A 17686-nucleotide genomic window follows, 5' to 3' on the forward strand; every position below is an offset into this window, starting at 1 on the left:
CAACCAGGAATAGAGCCCTCTCACTCACTCTCCCCAATGCACTTTGGTGTTACTTTGTGTTGAAATATGGATCTGAGAATTGACCCTTTACCACGGGTGGATCAGCAGGTACGAGACATACTGAACAATCCCTATCATGGTAAACAAAGGCTTCATAGAAAGTTGAAAAAATAATCATATCCATTACTTACAGTACACACTACATAAGATGTGATAGTGTTCATTAGGTTTGTTGTAATGATACCCCACACAATTCTCTCTATACAGACCTACAGAACACCAGTCTTATTTTTGAAAGTCTTTAATTAATTCATTATTTGGGGGAAAAAATGTATTAACAGTATATCTTAATAAACCTTTTGGTACTAGCCTAAGAAATGAACAATGTTATCCAGGTACTACTGCACACTGAAGTAACAAAACAAACAAAACAAGCACACTGCAAAAAGTGGCAAATAAACACGGCCTTGCAGATGATCATCCCTTTAAAGACCCCAGAGAGGCACCCACCCACACACACTCACCCCGGAGCATAAATACATTTAAAACACGAATAAATAATCCCAACGCCTCTGATCATTTTAATTTAGGGGATACTCACAGGTTATGGTGGTTTATCTCAAACTTCCATGACAGCTTTCAGTTCATGGTTAATGTGAGTAACTCGTCACAATCTGTTTTGTTTAAAAATTCAAACAAACTTGGGTGTTAAGTTTTTTTCCTTTTATGTCATAAAAACTGGGCTGCTGTATCCTTAGTTTTGATTGGCTCCTAAAACAACTTAATTGGAGCTTTAGCCAATCCTGACCAACAGACTCTACAATGGGGAGGTGCATACACTCCATTTCTTGCTTCTGACGGAATCACATAAATCTGTACATAGAAGGCATCAACACTTCACTGATTCATTTACATTACAAGCCCCCAAGCCCTCCCCCCAAGCCCGGTTCCACCCCAGCTGTATTGTTTCTGTGAAGTCTAAAGATATGAATTCAAGGACTGCCAGCTAAATTATTGAAGTGCTAAGCATGTTTCCCCCAGAAATCAGAGAAACCCATGTGGATTCCAACCTCTGTCCCCACCCCTGCACTCTGCCAACATGAGCTGAACTCAAGGGAAGACTCATATGGGTCATATCAGATTTGAACTTAGGTACTATAGTTGAACTAAGTCCCTCCTGTTTTTAAACCTACCCAACTTACATTAGGTCAATCTAAGGATTTTAACAAAGATAAGGAACACTATAGTAAGGGCTCTTTCTAGAAATTCATATTGATGACATGAGGGGTGGGATGTGTGTTCTGGGTGACCGGTCCACACCGTGTCAGAACAGCATCCCCATGCTCACCGTAGTGGGTTGGCTGGATGTGGACATCTTTTTTTTGCCATATTCCTGTGCTACATGTGGACATGCATAATCACCCTCTTTTCCTAGCTGTGGTTAGTTAGTAAGTACATTACTGGAGCTGCATATCAGACGAGGTTAGCTACACCTGAAAAACTCACAGCCAGCACTAACGCCAGCAGCAACCTAGTCATGCAGCTAGCTAACCGTTTATTCAGTCAATCAGACTCAGTCACTCTTCAAACAAGAACATTTAAAATAACAAAAACAAAGACTGCCCTAACACCATTATACTGCCATAACATTTGACGGCTGGTGAAAGAAGGATGAATGGTGGCTTTGAAAGGTGGTTCTGAGGGGTGCAGGGCAAGGTTGGTTAACCCTTTCAGCAGGGGAGGCCTGGTTGTCATAGTCCTCAGCAGGTTCCTGGTGGCATAGCTGGGTAGCACAGGGACTGGGACACATAGATGCAGTGTGGGCATTGGGGACAGGACGGGAGGTGTATTATGGAGGCCAGAGGGCAGATCAGGGGATGGCAAATTGAACCACTAGCTCTTCTTTAGCGTCCACCTTGATCTGAGAGATTGCACTGTAAGCATAGGCAGCTATCTTGGACACCTGTCAAACAATTAGAACAAATGAGGTTAACTCGCATCAATCGGATACATAATGCGTTTGTTGTTGCTCCAGAGCTGCCATACACTAACAGGTTTATGGACAGGGAAAGCACATGACTGTAATGGAAAGATGTCCTGATGAACATCTGAGAATGGCACTGTGTGTGGGTCTGTATTAGGGGTGTAACGATACGTTTCGATACGAATATGTGTTCGGTACGGGGACCTCTGTTCGGTCCGCATTGTAAATACATAAAAAGTCATTAAACACTAGGCCTATAGGCTATGCCTACACAGTTGTATTGCTTGAGTAAATCTGAGCTGGAAAAAAATGTAACATTTCAGGCTATTCCATTAAGACAATTTGAGCCTATGCGCACATTGTAATAAATTCTAATCTTAATTGACACATTTTATTAGGTGGAGCCAGGACCTAGTTCTGTACGATGGCAAGTAGTCGGGTGGATAAACCAGGAGGATTCTCAATCATCATTTAAAATCTTCAGTTTGGGAACATTTTGGTTTCCCAGTAGCTTACAACAGCGATGGATAGAGGAAGTATGTTCCCTCAAACATGTTGACACATTTACAATGACATCACCGCAGCATTCCTACCACCTGACCAAGACGGATATGCAAAAAAACACTACAACTTTGTCTCCCCTCTGCATTCAAGCAGCTCTTTACAGGTAGTAATGAGACGAAATACAAGGAGAACCGGTACCGAGTCAATGTGCAGAGGTACGAGGTAGTTGGAGTAGTATGATCAGGTAGGGGTAAAAGTGACCAGGCAACACCTGAGGTTGGTGGCCCCTTAATTGGGGAGGATGGGCTTGTGGTAATGACTGGAGTAGAATCAATGGAATTGTATCAAATACATCAAACACATGGTTTCCATGTACCAAACCATGAAACGTTACACCCCTAGTGTGTGTGTGCGCGAGCACCTGTTGTACATCCGAATATGGCACCAGATCACTAGCGAGCACTTGGTGTGGCTGGCTGGTGAGGGAAGGGAGTGGGAGGGGCTTCTTCTGAGACAGACTGTTACTCAACAAGGCCAGTTTTGTACTGAAAACACAATGAAAGACATGTTAGTACTGAAACACAAGGCCAGTCAAAACCCACAGACAAATTAAGCAACTACCTCCACACACCCACCTGTATTGCCGAGCTTTGTCCATGTACTCATGCTGCTCCATGCCTTGAGAGTCTGCAGCCGAGACATCGATGATGTTCCTAAGAAATGGAAAGACGGGCAGGTATTCAACAGAATTCAATTCCAATTAAATAAACACCATGATGATGGAGGAGAAAGAGAATGTTTGTGTCTTACAGGGCTGTCTTGGTAAGGATGGATGTGAGTAAGGCCTGTTCGTCTGTGCGGGCTGAGGGTACACTGGAGTTCCATTCTGTGCCGTTGAGGGGCTTGCTGTCGGGGTTCGGGTGGGGGATCAGCGGCTTACGCTCGTCAGGGTCCTGAGGCACAACATGCGCATCACGATCACAAACTATCACAACATCCTCGATCACTATCACAGGCTGTTCGGGTAACCAGATTCTGCTTATTGCTAAAATCATTACGATACAACATCTGAACTGAAGTCTAAAACAAAGGGGCGCCCTACAACACCTATAATACTCATCATCTGATTTGTTGCTTTGACAGGAAGAAAAGAATGAACCCAAACAAAAGTTAAGTAACCCAGATATAATGATACTGGTGTGTATTTTTCAGTATTATACTGTGTTATAACAAGGCTAGCTAAGTAGTGGCAGGCTATAATGTGTACAACAGTCATCTGATAAACAGGATGCAATCCCTACCTCACATTTTTCCAAAGGAAAAAGAAAACAAATTCCATTTTGGCCTATGTCACCACAACTGGATGGGAAATCTGAGATCATATGACATGCATCTGGGAGAAGTTGATTGGCTGGCAATATCAACATGTTCCAACAGCTTGACCGAATGTGAACCTTTGAGGCCCAATTTACATAAGTGGTCACGTTTTACTGGCCCTGATTGATCATCATCATGATAGTTGAGAATTGGAACTAAGCTATTGTCTGCTGTGCAAGTAGATAGCTACTGACGTACACATATGAACTGATTAAGTAAACTGAACTAGTAAGCTAGATAATGTTTGTAATTGTCAACAAAAGGTTGTCACTATTTTGAAACGTCTCTTAACTAGCTAATGTTGTTAGGTGTGTTGGTCAACTTGCCAATACGGGAACTAACGTTAGCTAAACTCCCTAGGCCCAATTTTTCTAGCCCAGCTAGCAGTTGTCTCTGAAATATTAGATATTTCTTAATTCCATTATTGTACGTTTAAATGTGTGTGCATTGTTGTGAATTGTTAGATATTACTGCACTGTTGGCGCTAGGAACACAAGCATTTCGCTACAACCGCAATAATATCTGCTATATGTGTACAATACAATTTGATTTGAAAGGACTGGCTAGCTTTCTGCTGGGTCGTAGTTGGCTAACTTAAAAATAGTTTCATTTTAACACGCAAAGAAGCACCATATTTTCACTTTTGACTCGTGGAATTCGTAACAACAAACTGTCTTGCAATGGCCTTATGACCACAAAGAAATTAAATATGTTTTGTTAAATAATATTTGACACCCTAGATAACCAACTAGCATAGCATTAGCTACCTGCTCGGTGGTCTCGTTCTCGCTACTGTAACAACAACCCATGGCGTCCGCTGGGCGTTCGGCGGTCTGCCAGGTACGCGAACCCAATCTCCAACTACTCCACCCGGGAAACTATTGCTATAATAAGAGAAATAGACCCTGTCTGAGTCCACGGGAAAGGAATCAAACTTCTTTCTTTGTTTCTCTTTCTCGCTGACCGCTTCTGTCAGCTACTACAACAAACGAAGCCTATCACATGACAGCAGTTTTTGCGCAGCCAGGGCTCAGCAACAAACATATGACATCCGGCCAATGTGAAGATGCCATGGGGACAGATACCCTAATCACGTGAGAGGGGTATTTTATTTTTTTAAAGACTTGCTAAAATAGTGAGCTCGCTGTTGTTTTGACTGGGGAATAAACCTGCAGAAAACAGACCGCGCCGTAAGGAAAATGCATAACGAATAGATGGCAAAAATACATTGCTAGCACAGAGTCATTGGAGGCAGGTTCTGGGCAGACTGCTATGGGAAGATAAAACAACAAACAGTCTTTCAGACGCCCCCCCCCCGTTCTAATAACAAAGCCACTTTTACAGCCCTCAATAACCGGGAGTCACACCATTGCATTTGATGTAAGAACCAGTTTGTTCTGCATGACTGGGTGACGCCAGGCGCCCTCTCATTACACACTAGCCTAATACTAGGTTGGTTCCAACCGGCTACGCACTTCTCCAGGACTGCTGAACAACCACCGTGCTGCATTGGTTTTTTATTCTACACGTGTCGTCAGTATGGCTCAACTGAAGTTATCACTTTGCGTGTTGGTGTCTATTTCTTTCGCCTCGGTTTTGACCACAGACAGCTCCATTCAGTTTGCGTCCGAAAGTCTCAGTTCCTCTTCGTTTCGCTCGGTGTGTAAGCCCATCCCCAGCACACTTTCTCTGTGCCACGGCGTCGGTTACGGGGATATGCGGCTGCCCAATCTGCTGGGGCACGACTCATTGAAAGAAGTCCAGCAACAGTCGGCCGCCTGGCTGCCGTTGGTCTCCAAACTCTGCCATCGGGATACCAAGAAGTTCTTGTGCTCGCTATTCGCCCCGGTGTGCCTACCGGAGGGGCCCGTGCGCCCCTGCCGTGGGCTGTGCGAGGCTGTGAGGGACAGTTGTCTCCCTGTGATGAGCGCGTTCGGGTTCCCGTGGCCCGACATGTTCAACTGCACACAGTTCCCACGCGGGGTCCATCTCTGTATTCCCACCACCACCCAAGACACACAGCGTGCGCGGAAGGGAGAGGAAGTGGGTCACGAGGAGGCATCAGAGGGTTTGTGCCTATCGTTATCATCATTATCATAGAAAGCTGATCCTCTGCAAACATGTTCCAAGCCCTTTCACACACACGAACTAACCCTGTTCTCCGTGGCATGTCTCTTGGTGTCCTCAGGAACAGTGATCTGTGACTCATGCAGTCTGGCTGCTGAGGGGGAGACAGACATCCAGAACAACTTCTGCAAGAGTCCATATGGTGAGTGATATGTGTATGGCATTGGTCACACTTTAGACAAAGGCTTATAGAGGCCTATAACCTGTTTACATGTGTAAACGTGTTTACATGTATTTCTGTGTTTTTTTCTCTCAGCCTTTAAACTGCTTATCGGGAGTGTGTCTGTGGAGGGGGGTGACTGCAGGTTAGTCCCTCTGGGCCGGAGTCGCATCCTGAGGTGGGAGGGTGGAGGCACGGAGAGGGCTGAGGGCGTCCGGGGGGCAATGGCCTACAGTGCCCTTTGGCTGCAGGAAGGGGGTACCTGCACCTGTCCTGCCCTGGAGGAGGCAAATGGGGGAGAGGGGAAGGGGTCCGTGGCAGGGGTGTGGTACCTGGGCCTTGCTGACATACAGGAGGGCAGGTTGATCCTCTCTAGGCTTGTGAGATGGAGGAAGGGGGACAAAGAACTCAAGAAGTTCATCAGGAGACTGCTCAAACAACCCTGCTGATGATGTCATCAAACAAGCATAAAGAGACTTTCCAATTTGGCCAATTGGATGCGTATGAGAGGACACCACAGCCCTGTTACATGTCAGCCTCTTGGCCTAGACCCTATCCCTTCAATATCCCTTCAATATCCCTTTCATATCCCTTCAATATCCCTTTCATATCCCTTCAATATCCCTTCAATATCCCTTTCATATCCCTTCAATATCCCTTCAATATCCCTTCAATATCCCTTCAATATCCCTTTCATATCCCTTCAATATCCCTTCAATATCCCTTTCATATCCCTTTCATATCCCTTCAATATCCCTTCAATATCCCTTTCATATCCCTTCAATATCCCTTCAATATCCCTTTCATATCCCTTCAATATCCCTTTCATATCCCTTCAATATCCCTTCAATATCCCTTTCATATCCCTTCAATATCCCTTCAATATCCCTTCAATATCCCTTTCATATCCCTTCAATATCCCTTCAATATCCCTTTCATATCCCTTATATCCCTTCAATATCCCTTCAATATCCCTTCAATATCCCTTCAATATCCCTTTAATATTCAATATCCCTTCAATAATATCCCCCTTCAATATCCCTTTCATATCCCTTCAATATCCCTTCAATATCCCTTTCATATCCCTTCAATATCCCTTCAATATCCCTTTCATATCCCTTCAATATCCCTTTCATATCCCTTTCATATCCCTTCAATATCCCTTCAATATCCCTTTCATATCCCTTCAATATCCCTTCAATATCCCTTTCATATCCCTTCAATATCCCTTTAATATCCCTTCAATATCCCTTTAATATCCCTTCAATGTCCCTTTCATATCCCTTTAATATCCCTTTAATATCCCTTTCATATCCCTTCAATATCCCTTTCATATTCATATCATCTAGCTCTGGAGAAGTCGTGCCTTCATCATAGGGCTCCAGAGTGACTCAGGGGTTTAAGACACTGCATCTCAGTGCAAGAGGTGTCACTACATTCCCTGGTTCGAATCCAGGCAGAATCACATCCGGCCGTGATTGGGAGTCTCATAGGGTGGCGCACAATTGGTCCAGTGTCGTCTGGGTTTGGTCATCATTATAAATAAGAATTTGTTCTTAACTGACTTTCCTAGATAAATAAAGGTTAAATAAATAAAAATAAGAATAATTAAGTATCTACCCAGTCTGTTCAGATCTACAAAGACCTGCTAGGCAGAAGAGAGACCATCAGAGGACCAGTGTGTTTGTTTGGATCTATGTTCTGGGCACCTGTCACATATTAATTATTAAGTGTATTAAATTCTGAATATTATTATTATTTTTTAAATCAAATGTGAGAACATGATTGTGATTTGTGTGAGCCGAGTGAGGACACAGTTACCAGTGAGGCACAGAGCAGCATTAGTTCCATTCAAAGCAGAGTATTATTGGCTGATAGTAACATCAGAGACTGCTGTGTAACAGTGTGTAATAAACATTATTTTGAGCTGTAAATACTGCTGTCACTATTATTTTCTGTGCATTTGTGTTTTCTGGATCCTTCTGTTTGTAGGAAGAGACAAACTTGACTCTAGACTCACACCACACATGTGTCTGTACACCTAATCCACCCATGTCTGTCTGTCTCTCGCCCCCCCCCCTTTCTCTCTGCCCTCCTACATCGAGTGTCTTGAGTCAACACATGAAGAACTTTCCCTGTAGCCTACCAGTGATGTATTGCTGTATGTTTATTATGACATAATAGTTAGTCACTAATAATATGTGTGAGAAATGATGGAGTGGGGCTGGGGAGGGGTACTATGGACACCTACACCATATCTACACCTGTTTTCTGTGAATAAAACAAACGTGCCTCAGGTTATCAATGAATAATTCAGAAGGCCAACTTCCTTACTACATACACACTCTGCCCTCACCTGTGGAGCTCTGACTACAGACACACACAATAACCTTTTTGCATTTCTCCTATTTGACAAACTCATCTCTGGACAGATGAGTCTTGTTTTTGCTGTACGGCGGTTTTGTGGGAGAGAATATTTTTACAAGAGGTTTGTGTTATGATAGGTTGAGTTGTAGTAGTTCAATGTAGCGTTGTTTGTCAGTGAGGTGAGAGAATCTCCTGTCACTCAGCGTAAAATTCTAGTAACTGCAGTATGGTGTTGGCCGGGGGAACAGCTGTGTATGTTGGTTAGCTTGCTGGTCTATAAGTACAGAATGGACTGTAATGGGTGTTTGTGTAATTGAGAAAGAGTGTATTTTATCTTTTTTAATGAATAGTATGTGCGCTGGTAGTCTCCCTTCTCCTGGTGTGTGTTTAGATATGTGCGTTAGTGTGTGTACCTACTGTATGTGTGTTTCTCCTTGCAGCAGTACTATGGTGTCTGGTGCCATAATGCTGGCCTTCCTCCCCCTGGTGTTGACTTATTCCCTACCACTACTACTTTGTTGTTCCACCGGGCGGTGCTGGTGAGGATGTGATATGACTGTATTACTAGGCTGAGCCGGGAAGAGAGGGCCTTCCAGTATATTCTGACCCACACCACCCCCGGCGACCCAGAAAGCATCCTGAAAACCTTGACCTCTGGTGCAGCAAGGTGGAGTTCAGCAGCAATATCAGCCCCAAGAAAGGTGACCCCACCTGACTGAAATTCTTCTCCCTCTCTTCTCCATCCACATTTGCCTGTCTGACCACACCTATGTGTGTGTAGGTAAGATAAGGGACCGGATTATTTTCCGAGCACTTCCCTCCGACAGTGCTGGGTTCCCACTGTGGATACAGCACAGTGCGTATCGCCTGGGCACCAGGCTCTACAGTGTGGAAATGGATGCAAGAATCACTGCCATAGCAGAGGTCACACGAGGCTTCGAAGATGACACAGTGAGAAAGAGACACACATATCTATTACTAAGACATGCAAGGTTGGGTACAACTTACTTGTGGTTTTGTTGTCTGACCCTCCTAGTCTCCTGCTGCCTTCTGCTTAGTGCCCCCTGCTGGTTGAATATCGCTCAGACAGCATCTAACCTGTTATACAAGTCTGTGGCATCAATAAATCCATTACATACATTATCTGTACACAATGTTTCTCTTTATTTACATAAGACACTGGACCAATTAAAAAGGCATTTACTTTACATACATACATACGAGCACCTGTGAAGTTCCTTTTTAAAATCAGTTTAGTTGAATACTAACGTTTGTTTTTAACTCTCCAGGTTTCTGTTGGCAGCACACCCACACAGAGCAGATTACGCAGGTGCAGTGTACAGGCTATGGTTTATGCCCATTCAGATGTGATGCGACGGACAGACGGGGGAGTCAAAGTACACACACAGAACAACGAGTACCAGAGAGGGGAGTGAGTGCACTCTGATGTCCTTGAGTTTGATGTGTGCATCGTCTAAACAAAGGGTCTGAGTGTCTCGTGATCTGTGGGGGAGGACAGAACTAGCAGAGGGGAGGTTGAGGTGGAGCAGAAGTTCTTTCTCCTAATGTTGCAAAAACACTTGTTTCAAGAGAATTTTTTTTACAGTCTTCACACATTGCAACTGTAGAACACTGAATGAGAGAACACGCACACAGCACTTTCTCCATGCAGTAACACCCCACGCAGCTCACACCTCCCCCTTTAGTTTCACAGGGTGGGTGTGAACAGTAGGGAAAGTTCACCAACCAAAAGCCACTGTCCGGCAGAATAGATGAGCGCTACCAAGGGGGCATCAGAGAGCAGCGAGGATTACTCTGGCCTAGATCATCCACTGGTCCTGGTCTTGGTCTGCTCCCTCCATATCCACCTGAGAGAGGGATGAGTGACATTAAGAATCAGAAGGCCTAGTATTTCCCTTATATAGTGCTCCATAGACGTGACCCCTAACCCCTGATTGTGTGTGCGCGCGCATTGACCTCGTTGACCTCTCCGTCGTCCGGTGACTCGTTGTAGTCGTTCATCTCATCTATGTCCTGCATGTCCTCTTCATCCTCAGAGTCTTCCTCACTATCTTCCTCATCCTCATCCTCCTCCTCTTCTTCCTCGTCAAATGTTTGCTACACACCCACAGAGAACGCAAACACACACCAGAGTGAGCATGGAAAAATGACAGAAAACATCCTTAACAGCCACTATAAAAGAAAAGACCACTATCTTATTTTATTCCAAACGTTGACGCAAAATGGTAAACAATCAAATCAAATTGTATTTATAAAGCCCTTTTTTCATCAGCCGATGTCACAAAGTGCTATACAGAAATCCAGGCTAAAACCCCAAATAGCAAGCAATGCAGAAGCATTGTGGCTCGGAAAAACTCCCCAGAAAGGCAGGAACCTAGGAAGTTATCTTCTGGCTGTACCAGTTGGAGATTACAAGAATACAAGGCCAGATCGTTCTTCAAATAGTTACAATGTTCACAAATGACCAGCAGAGTCAAATAATAATCACAGTGGTTGTAGAGTCTGCAACAGGTCAGTACCTCAGGAGTAAATGGCAGTTGGTTTTTCATAGCCAAGCATTTTTATTTTATTTAACTAGGCAAGTCAGTTAAAAACAAATTCTTATTTACAATGACGGTCTACCCCAGCCAAACCCTAACGATGCTGGGCCAATTGTGCACCGCCCTATGAGACTCCCAATCACGGCCTGTTGTGATACAGTCTGGAATCGAACCAGGGTCTGTAGTGACACCTCTAGTACTGAGATGCAGTGCCTTAGACCACTGAGCCCCATTCAGAGGTCGAGACAGCAGGTACAGTAGAGGGATGAAGGGAGAGAGTTGAAAACAGCAGGTCTGAGGACAAGGTAGCACGTCCAGTGAAAAAATATGTAAAATTTGAGGAATTAAATGTCATGACATATTAAAACCTCTCCCTAGCTGCTAAACTCTCTTTCTGTGTACCACACCCCCATAACCAAGTTCACACAGGGTAGGGGGTTTAGGATCACCACCTTTAACTTTACTTGGTTTGAATGCGAGCTAGCGAGCATTACAAAAGCATAACAGCAGTCTTGAACCACAGAGACAGTCATCCTGGGAAACAGCATGGACATCTCTGTCTGAGAAGACACACTTCACTGAGACAGGATAGCTATCAGCACCCACCTAGATAACAGACCGGGATAGATTAGTACACAGCTGATCAGATTTGGGTTTCAGTGAACCTAAAAATATATCTGTGGGGAATGTAGCTAGCTGTGCTGTTCTCTCCTACTGTAGCTTTACACTATCTTTGGATGGTATAATTTAAGCTCTTGCTTGCCCTCCCTCCTCTGGCCCTAATGACTCTCCCAAACCTGGGAGCTGTTGGGAATAACCACAAAATGCAAACATGAACTTCTCTATTTTATTGAATTGTAATGCCCCACATGCCCTTTCCACCCCCACATAGAACCAACTACAAAATACATTACAATTGGATGTACTGGTGCTGCTCGGGCAATTTAAAATATTGATTGGGGACCTTCTTATTGAGGAATGTAATTAAAAAAAAGTGACATTTGTGTTGTACTGTATTTTACTGGCTACATATTGTTTTCGATTTGGTCGTATGAAATTGTATTTGCAGGGCTCCCTTCTGAAAGAGACACTGGTCTCAATGGTGACTCCCTGCATAAATAAAGGTAAAATAAATGTGAACATGATTCACCTTTGTAATATCGCAGGACTTTGTCAAAATCCATAAGCATCTTGTATACATTTGGGTCAACTTTTGGATGAAAATATGAGTGACCGACAGGTCAGTTGTCTAGGTAAGTAAAATAAACATTATTTAAAGCTCAGATACCTCAAAAATTGGCTTCCCAATAGGCATCAGGCTATTGTCCTTCTCTGAGATGCTCTGTAACTAAGGGGGAGAGACAGGAGAGGTCAGTGTGTGTATGTCTGAACCCAGGTTGGCTCTGTCACTCCTTCTAGTCTTGCCCTTTCTTTTCTCTCTCTGTGTTTGTTTGATTGTACCCAGGTCTGGTGCTGCTGCTCCTGTTGGTGTAACTCTGTCTCATCCACACACGGCCGGTCCAGGTTGAACCACAGAGTCTCTGTCATCCTGGGAAACAGCGAGGGGAACTGCGTGGACATCTCTGTCTGAGAAGACACACAGACTTCATTGAGACAGGATAGCTATCAGCACCCACCTAGATAACAGACCTGGCTAGATGAGTACAATCAGATGTTGGTTTCAGTGACCCTAACAATGTGTTGAGAGTGTAGCTAGCGAAAGCTACCTGTAAGAAATGTCACAACATAGCTAGCTAGCTGCTAACTTGGGTAGGTTAGCTACTGTAAGAATTGCACAGATTAGGTTTTGAAGACTTTAAAATGGTATCTGTTAAGTTATTGCAGATCTTCCTTACTAGCTAGCAAACACTCTTCATCCTGCATAATGTAGCTAACGCGTTAGCTAGCTAGCTATGTTACGAAACAATATCTAATACATCAACAAAAAAAATTGTACACATATTTACTGTACATGTCAAAATATTCACCGTCTTATTTGTCAAACCACTATCCCGACTAGTAGCTTTCAAAATATAAATTTCAAATTTAAACTGACCGGAAACCAGTGTTGTTTTGTAAACGCTCCCGGTGTGTACGCATATCCTTTCACATACGTTCCGCTTACTCCTAATACTACTACTACTACTATTACTACTACTATTACTACTACTACTACTACTACTACTATTACTACTACTACTACTACTACTACTGCTGCTGCTTCTTGTTCTAGAGGTTTATCAAAGATTTTTATAACTCAACCATCTCATTGTTCTATCTTTGGTTTTATGGCAGACTACACCTATTGGTGTATTGCTATACGAGGTCTTCTTTGATATTATTGCGGTCCACAAACAAATGCTATAGGTGCATGCCGCAACCTACTGTTTTGGCTGTATATCAGACCAACTAATAAAAAAAATATTATAAAAAAAATCAGATTCAACTGCCAACAACCATCCCTACAGGCTCTGGGGCCTGAGAGGGAAGAGCATCTTTGGACAGTATTCTTTGCAATGTTTAGGCAGTGAAGTCCTGTCAACCCAAAAACATTTCAGCCGCAGAAACTATTATGTCCAGTTTTTTGGACTTTTTGTGTGTATGTGCAAGACAATTAATTATATGCAAGATAAACACCATAAAATCCACCTTCTTCACAATCAGCATACCAGTTTCCCTCGACTGTTGAACAACACTCTGAATCTCTATAGTCTGCGGAGCATCCACCACCATATCTTCAGCTCCCCTCACTCCTTCAACTACTTCACGTGCCTCTGTGTAGGAGAGCCGCATAAAAGCCCTGACACTTGCCAATTCATATTCCTTTACCTTAACTGGGCACTCCAGGGAATTGGGAACGTGAGTTCCATCACAAAGACGGAGATATATGGGGAGAAGGTCCGGATGCCATGTGAGAATTTGTAGGCGAGTGAGTATACCTCCACTACCATCCGTGCTATTGGCCAACGTGCAACCACTGGAGAATAAGCTGGATGATCTACTATCAAGACTATCCTACCAACGGGACATTAAAAACTGTAATATCTTATGTTTCACAGAGTCATGGCTAAACGACGACACAGATAATATAGAGCTGGCTGGGCTTTCTGTGTTTCGTCAGGACAGAGCAGCTACGTCTGGTAAGACGAGGGGCGGGGGTGTGTGTCTATTTGTCGATAACAGTTGGTGCGTGATGTCTAATATTAAAGACGTCTCGAGGTATTTCTCCCCTGAGGTAGAGTACCCCATGATAAACTGCAGACCACACTGTCTACCAAGAGAGTTCTCATCTATATTATTTATAGCTAAATATTTTCCACCACAAACTGATGCTGGCACTAAGACCGCACTCAATGAGCTGTATAAGGCAATAAGCAAACAAAAAGTGCTCATCCAGAAGCGGTGCTCCTAGTGGCCGGCGACTTTAATGCAGGCAAACTTAAATCCGTTTTACCTCATTTCTACCAGCATGTCACATGTGCAACCAGAGGAGAAAAACCTCTAGACCACCTTTACTCCACACACAGAGATGCATACAAAGCTTTCCCTTGCCCTCCATTTGGCAAATCTGACCATAATTCTATCCTCCTGATTCCTGCTTACAAGCAAAAACTAAAGAAGGAAGTAACAGTGACTCTCTCAATATGGAAGTGGACAGATGACACGGATGCTAAGCTACAGGACTGTTTTGCAGCACAGACTGGAATACGTTCTTGGATTCATCCAATGCCGTTGAAGAGTATACCACCTCAGTCACCGGCTTCATCAAGAAGTGCATCAACGACATCGTCCCCACAGTGACCCACAGTACATATCCCAACCTGAAACCATGGATTACAGGCAACATCCGCACTGAGCTAAAGGCTAGAGCTGCCGCTTTCAAGGAGCAGGACACTGTTCGGACGCTTATAAGTAAGCCCACTATGCCCTCAGACGAACCATCAAACAGGCAAAGCGTCAGTACAGTACTAAGATTGAATCTTACTACACTGTTTCTGATGCTTGTTGGATGTGGCAGAGCTTGCAAACTATTACGGACTACAAAGGGAAAACCAGCCGTGAGCTGCCCAGTGACGCGAGCCTACCAGATGAGCTAAATGCCTTTTACGCTCGCTTCAAGGAAAGCAACACTGAAGCATGCATGAGAGCACCAGCTGTTCCGGATGACTGTGTGATCAAGCTCTCCGTAGCCGATGTGAGCAAGACCTTTAACAGGTCTTGTTTAAAAGTGCAGTGGAAACGCATTCTCTGGAGTGATGAATCACGCTTCACTATCTGGCAGTCAGATGGTGTCACGTTCTGACCTTTATTTCCCTTGTTTTGTATTTATTTAGTATGGTCAGGGCGTGAGTTGGGTGGGCAGTCTATGTTTGTTTTTCTATAATTTGGGTATTTCTATGTTTCGGCCTAGTATGGTTCTCAATCAGAGGCAGGTGTCATTAGTTGTCTCTGATTGAGAATCATACTTAGGTAGCCTGGGTTTCACTGTGTGTTTGTGGGTGTTTGTTCCTGTCTCTGTCTTTGCACCAGATAGGACTGTTTAGGGTTTCACACGTTCCATGTTTATTGTTTTGTAGTGTTCATGTGTACATTTACATATTAAAAGAACCATGGACACTTACCATGCCGCATATTGGTCCTCTGATCCGTTTCGCCTCTCCTCTTCGGAAGAAGAGGAGGAAATCCTTGACAGATGGACTAATCTGGGTTTGGCGGATGCCAGGAGAATGCTACCTGCCCGGATGCATAGTGCCAACTGTAAAGTTTGGTGGAGGAGGAATAATGGTCTGGACTGTTTCTCATGGTTTGGGCTAGGCCCCTTAGTTCCAGTGATACAAGGTTACTTAGTGCCAGTGATATACTACAGGAAACAATGACGTTCTAGATGATTCCGTGCTTCCAACTTTGTGGCAACAGTTTGGGGAAGGCCCTTTCCTGTTTCAGCATGACAATGCCCCCATGTACAAAGCGAGGTCCACACAGAAATGGTTTGTCGAGATTGGTGTGAAAAAACTTGACTGGCTTGCACAGAGCCCTGAACTCAATCTGATCGAACACCTTGGGATGAATTGCCCAACCTCACTAATGCTCTTTTGGCTGAATGGAAGCAAGTCCCCGCAGCAATGTTCCAACATCTAGTGGAAAGCCTTCCCAGAAGAGTGGATTTTGTTATAGCAGCAAAGGGGGGACCAACTTCATATTAATGGCAATGATTTTGGAATGAGATGTTCAATGAGCAGGTGTCCGTGCACCTGTGTACGTGCACTACCAAAACAATTTAATAAGGCAAATCAAGGAGTTTCTCATAGCTAGTTTCTATATGTATGTTATGCTTGAATCAACATTCTATGACTTTTATTGTGTAGGTGGACCAGTCCTGGTGATAGGAGTGGATCCTTAATGTGTCTCTGTGTCAGAAGGACTGCAACAGCTGGTGGGATGACTGCAAGGATGACTTCACCTGCAAACAGGACTGGCACTGCGGTTGGGTTTGGACCACAGGTACACACACTCTCACACACACACACACACACACACACACACACACACACACACGACACACACCAGGCAACAACACATTCGCCATGCTGACCCTCAACACGGGGACCCGTCAAGTGTGCATGCGTAGTCCCTACCTGTACTCCCTGTTCACCCACGAGAACAACGAGACAGCCTATAGGAAGGAGGCCGGAGACCTGGCAGTGTTGTGCCAGGACAACAACCTCTCCTTCAACGTCAGCGAGACAAAGGAGCTGATCGTGGACTACAGGAAACGGAGGGATGAGCACGCCCCCATTTACATCAACAGGCAGCGGTGGAAATAGTTCCCAATTGTCATACTTAAGTACAAGTAAAGAATCCTTAATAGAAAATGACTCCAGTAAATGTGAAAGTCACCCAGTAAAATCAATACTTTAGAAACAGTCTAAAACTATTTGGTTTCAAAATTCTTAAGTATCAAAAATAAATGTAATTGCTAAAATGTACTTAAGTATTAAAAGTAAAAGTAAAACTATAAATAATTTCAAATTGCTTATATTAAGCAAACCAGAAGGTACGATTTTCTTGTTTTTAAATGTACAGATAACCAGGTGCATACTCGAACACTCAGGCATAATTTATAAGCATGTATTTAGTGGTCAGAGGCAGTAGGAATGACCAGGGATGTTCTCTTGATAAGTGTGCACATTAGACCATTCTCCTATCCTGCTAAACATTCAAAATATAACGAATATGTTTGGGTGTCAGGGACAATTGAAGGAGTAAAAAGTACATAATTTTCTTTAGGAATGTAGTGAAGTAGAAGTAAAAGTTGTCAAAAATATAAATAGTAAAGTAAAGTACAAATACCCCAAAACACGACTTAAGTAGTACTTTCAAGTATTTTTAATATTTTTTTATTTCACCTTTATTTAACCAGGTAGGCTAGTTGAGAACAAGTTCTCATTTACAACTGCGACCTAGCCAAGATAAAGCATAGCAGTGTGAACAGACAACACAGAGTTACACATGGAGTAAACAATTAACAAGTCAATAACACAGTAGAAAAAAAGAGAGTCTATATACATTGTGTGCAAAAGGCATGAGGAGGTAGGCAAATAATTA

The 17686-nt window shown here is 43.6% G+C and overlaps 3 protein-coding genes and 1 pseudogene across 6 annotated transcripts; 2 read left to right on the forward strand and 2 right to left on the reverse strand.

The window, feature by feature from the left end:
- Window positions 1-285: 285 nt before the first annotated feature.
- LOC112247989 (ragulator complex protein LAMTOR1) lies at window positions 286-4861 on the reverse strand. Its single transcript, XM_024416807.2, has 5 exons — window positions 4633-4861; window positions 3299-3441; window positions 3124-3201; window positions 2910-3033; window positions 286-1963 (listed from the first exon to the last, which is right to left on the reverse strand). The coding sequence occupies exons 1-5, from the start codon at window positions 4672-4674 to the stop codon at window positions 1871-1873; spliced, it is 480 nt and encodes a 159-aa protein (XP_024272575.1). The 5' UTR covers window positions 4675-4861; the 3' UTR covers window positions 286-1870.
- Window positions 4862-4964: 103 nt separating this feature from the next.
- Window positions 4965-7124, forward strand: LOC112247988 (secreted frizzled-related protein 2). The gene is made up of 3 exons (XM_024416805.2): window positions 4965-5933; window positions 6054-6134; window positions 6249-7124. Exons 1-3 carry the CDS (start codon window positions 5405-5407, stop codon window positions 6599-6601), a joined length of 963 nt encoding a protein of 320 aa, XP_024272573.1. The 5' UTR covers window positions 4965-5404; the 3' UTR covers window positions 6602-7124.
- A 1747-nt stretch (window positions 7125-8871) lies between these two features.
- LOC112247993 lies at window positions 8872-9594 on the forward strand (annotated as a pseudogene).
- Window positions 9595-9664: 70 nt separating this feature from the next.
- Window positions 9665-13206, reverse strand: LOC112247994 (anaphase-promoting complex subunit 15). Of its 4 annotated transcripts, none has more exons than XM_024416812.2 (5): window positions 13137-13206; window positions 12542-12667; window positions 12369-12428; window positions 10497-10637; window positions 9665-10387 (listed from the first exon to the last, which is right to left on the reverse strand). In XM_024416812.2, the coding sequence occupies exons 2-5, from the start codon at window positions 12659-12661 to the stop codon at window positions 10340-10342; spliced, it is 369 nt and encodes a 122-aa protein (XP_024272580.1). In that variant the 5' UTR covers window positions 12662-12667; window positions 13137-13206; the 3' UTR covers window positions 9665-10339. The 4 variants fall into 4 exon arrangements, with proteins under 4 accessions (XP_024272580.1, XP_024272578.1, XP_024272577.1 ...); XM_024416810.2 differs by having other exon boundaries at window positions 12542-12663; window positions 13069-13163; XM_024416809.1 differs by having other exon boundaries at window positions 13069-13149.
- Window positions 13207-17686: the final 4480 nt, after the last annotated feature.

The sequence above is a fragment of the Oncorhynchus tshawytscha genome, linkage group LG13 (assembly GCF_018296145.1).
Source record: "Oncorhynchus tshawytscha isolate Ot180627B linkage group LG13, Otsh_v2.0, whole genome shotgun sequence".
Taxonomy (NCBI): Eukaryota; Metazoa; Chordata; class Actinopteri; order Salmoniformes; family Salmonidae; genus Oncorhynchus; species Oncorhynchus tshawytscha.

What these genes read in the sequence shown, in the direction of transcription:
- LOC112247988 (XM_024416805.2), top strand. Translation starts at nt 5,405, where the DNA reads ATGGCTCAACTGAAGTTATCACTTTGCGTGTTGGTGTCTATTTCTTTC. An exon ending in TCACGAGGAGGCATCAGAGG is followed by an intron (nt 5,934 to 6,053) that starts GTTTGTGCCTAT and finishes TGGTGTCCTCAG; the next exon opens with GAACAGTGATCTGTGACTCA. An exon ending in CTTCTGCAAGAGTCCATATG is followed by an intron (nt 6,135 to 6,248) that starts GTGAGTGATATG and finishes TTTTTCTCTCAG; the next exon opens with CCTTTAAACTGCTTATCGGG.
- LOC112247989 (XM_024416807.2), bottom strand. Translation starts at nt 4,674, where the DNA reads ATGGGTTGTTGTTACAGTAGCGAGAACGAGACCACCGAGCAG. An exon ending in AGAACGAGACCACCGAGCAG is followed by an intron (nt 3,442 to 4,632) that starts GTAGCTAATGCT and finishes GTTGTGCCTCAG; the next exon opens with GACCCTGACGAGCGTAAGCC. An exon ending in GACAAAGCTCGGCAATACAG is followed by an intron (nt 3,034 to 3,123) that starts GTGGGTGTGTGG and finishes TTGTGTTTTCAG; the next exon opens with TACAAAACTGGCCTTGTTGA.
- LOC112247994 (XM_024416812.2), bottom strand. Translation starts at nt 12,661, where the DNA reads ATGTCCACGCAGTTCCCCTCGCTGTTTCCCAGGATGACAGAGACTCTG. An exon ending in AGCAGCAGCACCAGACCTGG is followed by an intron (nt 12,429 to 12,541) that starts GTACAATCAAAC and finishes TCTCCCCCTTAG; the next exon opens with TTACAGAGCATCTCAGAGAA. An exon ending in ACGACGGAGAGGTCAACGAG is followed by an intron (nt 10,388 to 10,496) that starts GTCAATGCGCGC and finishes TCCCTCTCTCAG; the next exon opens with GTGGATATGGAGGGAGCAGA.